The sequence below is a fragment of the Gekko japonicus genome, unplaced genomic scaffold (assembly GCF_001447785.1).
Source record: "Gekko japonicus isolate JY-2015 unplaced genomic scaffold, Gekko_japonicus_V1.1 scaffold1469, whole genome shotgun sequence".
Classification (NCBI taxonomy): Eukaryota; Metazoa; Chordata; class Lepidosauria; order Squamata; family Gekkonidae; genus Gekko; species Gekko japonicus.
Genome location: NW_015163133.1, coordinates 473,269 through 476,083, shown reverse-complemented (window position 1 = coordinate 476,083; position 2,815 = coordinate 473,269). Strand labels below are relative to the sequence as shown.

The 2,815-nt window shown below is 53.2% G+C and overlaps 1 protein-coding gene across 1 annotated transcript in view; it reads left to right on the top strand.

Annotated features, from left to right (window-relative positions):
* Nucleotides 1-2,815, top strand: part of AREG (amphiregulin) — a 42,158-nt gene that overhangs the window by 1,965 nt on the left and 37,378 nt on the right. Inside the window, exons 3-4 of the mRNA XM_015406948.1 lie at nt 305-419; nt 740-919. Coding sequence (XP_015262434.1) covers nt 305-419; nt 740-919 — 295 coding nt within the window. The remainder of the gene's footprint in view (nt 1-304; nt 420-739; nt 920-2,815) is intronic.

Here is a 2,815-nt window from a genome sequence, read left to right as displayed (position 1 = left end):
TTCCAATGAGCCGCATCCTCACAACAGCCCCGCAAGGGAGGCCGGCGGTGCTGATATGGCGGCTGGGGCGGGCGGTTCTGCAGCCAGCTCACCAGTCTGTGGCTGCGGCAACAACATTCTAAGGGCACCGCTCTGGCCGGCCACGGGTCCTGTCCAAGTTGTCCCGCCTCCCCTGTTCCACAGCGTTTGTGTAATGGCACGACACACCGGTTGGCAAATTGCGTGGGATTTGTTGATGTCCAGCATTTCTGGGCAAAGCCCAGGCAGCCAAACGCAGCTCCCTTCTTTGCCCTGTGCCCCCCAGAGGAGGCTGGTGGTGGCCAGATGTGCTTGTGTGTCCGGTGTGCCACCCTTGAGTGGACAAAGCAACACTTTGGCAATCCGGGAAATGTTGTCTCGCCAGACTGCCACTTTCTATTGTCAGTAGTCAGTCCTGCTGGTCGGAAAGATACTTCCTTCCAGGTAAAATACGCGTTGTCTCCAAGTCTGCCTCCGGGTTTGTGGGGTATCGATTGCTCCTGCTTTTGCCGGACAGGCACGTCCACGCGTTCTTCAGAAGAGCCTTTTCAGAAATCCTGAGGTCCTATAAAGGCGGTTTGCTTTAGGAAAGCTGAGAGCTGCTTCGGGGGTGACTCATGGCTGGCGACGAGGGCCTGTGCAGTTCCTGCCTCGCGTAATTGCCAGGTAAACACCTCCCTGCCGGCTGGGCCACCCTGACTGGTTCTCTTCTCTCCCGCAGTGTGCCAGCCGGTTGCCGGACTTAATGGGATGGCACAGGACCCAAACGTGCCTGTCCTGAGGATCCTCAGTGCCCATGGGGCAGAAACGTCTCTGTCTGGAGTTGATTATGAAGCGCCCGAAGAGGAAGATATGAAGGAGCTTGTGGCACCTCAGTGGCTTGTGGGTGACTCAGGGAGAGGTGAGTTGATGGGCAGCTTTTGTCAATATCAGGATCCCTTTTGTCCCTGATGGCAGCAAGTCTGATGGGGCTTCCAGTAAGAAGGCAAGTCTAGGGGGAAAGAGCGCTTTCATTCAGAGCCAAACATCTGCATTGCTTTGAGGGCCTGACTCCACGGTAATTTTGCCTGGCTCGGGTTAAGACGCCGAGCCGCAGACGGGCAGATCTGTAGTTGGGCAGTTCGAGACCCGAGTGCCGCCTGACAGAGTGAGCTCCCGTCTCTGGCCCCAGCTCCTGCCAACCTAGCAGTTCGGAAGCAAGAAATCGCAAGTAGATAAACAGGTCCCACTTTGGTGGGAAGGGAACAGCGTTCTGTGCGCTTCAGCGTTTAGTCATGCTGGCCACATGACCACGGAAACGTCTTTGGACAGCGCTGGCTCTTTGTCTTGGAAATGGAGAGTCAGATTCAACTAGCTTTCAAGCAAGGGAAACCTATGTCCCAGGTTGGGTGGGCAGACATATTCTGGGTGTCTCTGCTTCTTAGGCCTGATCTGAATCAAGACCGTGGGGACTGGGACAACCCCCCCTCCGAACCATTTTTCCCAACCTAAAACGGTCTGGGGGTGTTTGGGGCTTGATGTGTATTGATGGGGTGCACATAGGTTTCCCCGGTGGGGCAAGCAGTCAGTTTCAGGTTGGGAAAATGGGGAAGGGCTTGTCCCTTGTCCCCGCAGGCTGTGGTTGTGATCTGAATCGGGCCTTCGCACACCTGGGAAGAACAGACTCCCCGGACAGATCTGCTGATGTGGGGACATACCCAGGGAAAAATGTGTTGTGTAATAGAATGCAGTCAGTTGAGTTGCAAGCAGGTTCTGTTTTTCTGCCTGTGTTAATTGTGCCCAAGAAGTACGAGAGGGTAGAAGTAATCCTTACTCTGGAACTGGCCTTGATTTTTTGTATGTAACCTGAAATTCTGTATTTTGGGCTTTTGTCAATAAATCAATGGAAATACCATTGCAGTTGAAGAGTGGCTGGGTCGTCGGCAGTTTACAAGGGTTTTTGCAAAGGATCGGCCAGGCTAGCCTGAGCTCAGCGGATCTGAGCAGCTAAGCAGGGTCCGTGCTGGTGAACCCTCAGATGGGAAACCACCAAGGAAGGCCAGAGTTGCCATGCAGAGGCAGGGATGGGCAGACCACCTCTGCACACCTCTTGCCCTGAAAGCTCTCTGTGGGTTATCTGTCAGTCAGGTATGGGTAGACGGCACTTGCTAGGACCACCAAGGATTTGGGTGGTTCTAAGGTGACCTCCCTCCCTTTTCATCAGCAGAAGATCTGGTTGGATCCAACCCCTTGAGCTCTTCAGTAATGCATTACACCATCATATGCCTTCTACCACCTTGACTCATTTTGTCCACAGTTACATTTGGTAATAAGGATGTCCTTGAAAGGTGTCTTGTATACATCCACAGCATACAGAAGAATTATCATTATCTAATGCTTTATGCTACTTATTTTGAATGAGTAAAACCTTATCTCTAGAAAGCACTTCACTCATTCTAAACAAGAAAATATTTCATAGGAGTCTTTTTCAGTTGTTGTTGTTCAGTCGCACAGTCGAGTCAGACTCTTCGCGACCCCATGGACCAGATCACGCCAGGCCTTCCTGTCTTCTGTTGTCCTCTGAAGTTTGCTTAACTTCATGTTCGTTGCATCCAGGGGTCATTTCGTAGAAAAAGAGCTAGGGGGACTCATTAACATAACTCATTAGCATATGCCACACCCCCTGACATCACCGGAAGTGTGTCATAAGGCCACACACCCCGCCCCCAACGGTCCCGGCCGCCGCTGCCGGCCTTGCAGCTCCACTGCCGAGCCCCATGAGGGGCCCGGCGGTGGACCTGCAAGGCCGGCGGGAGTG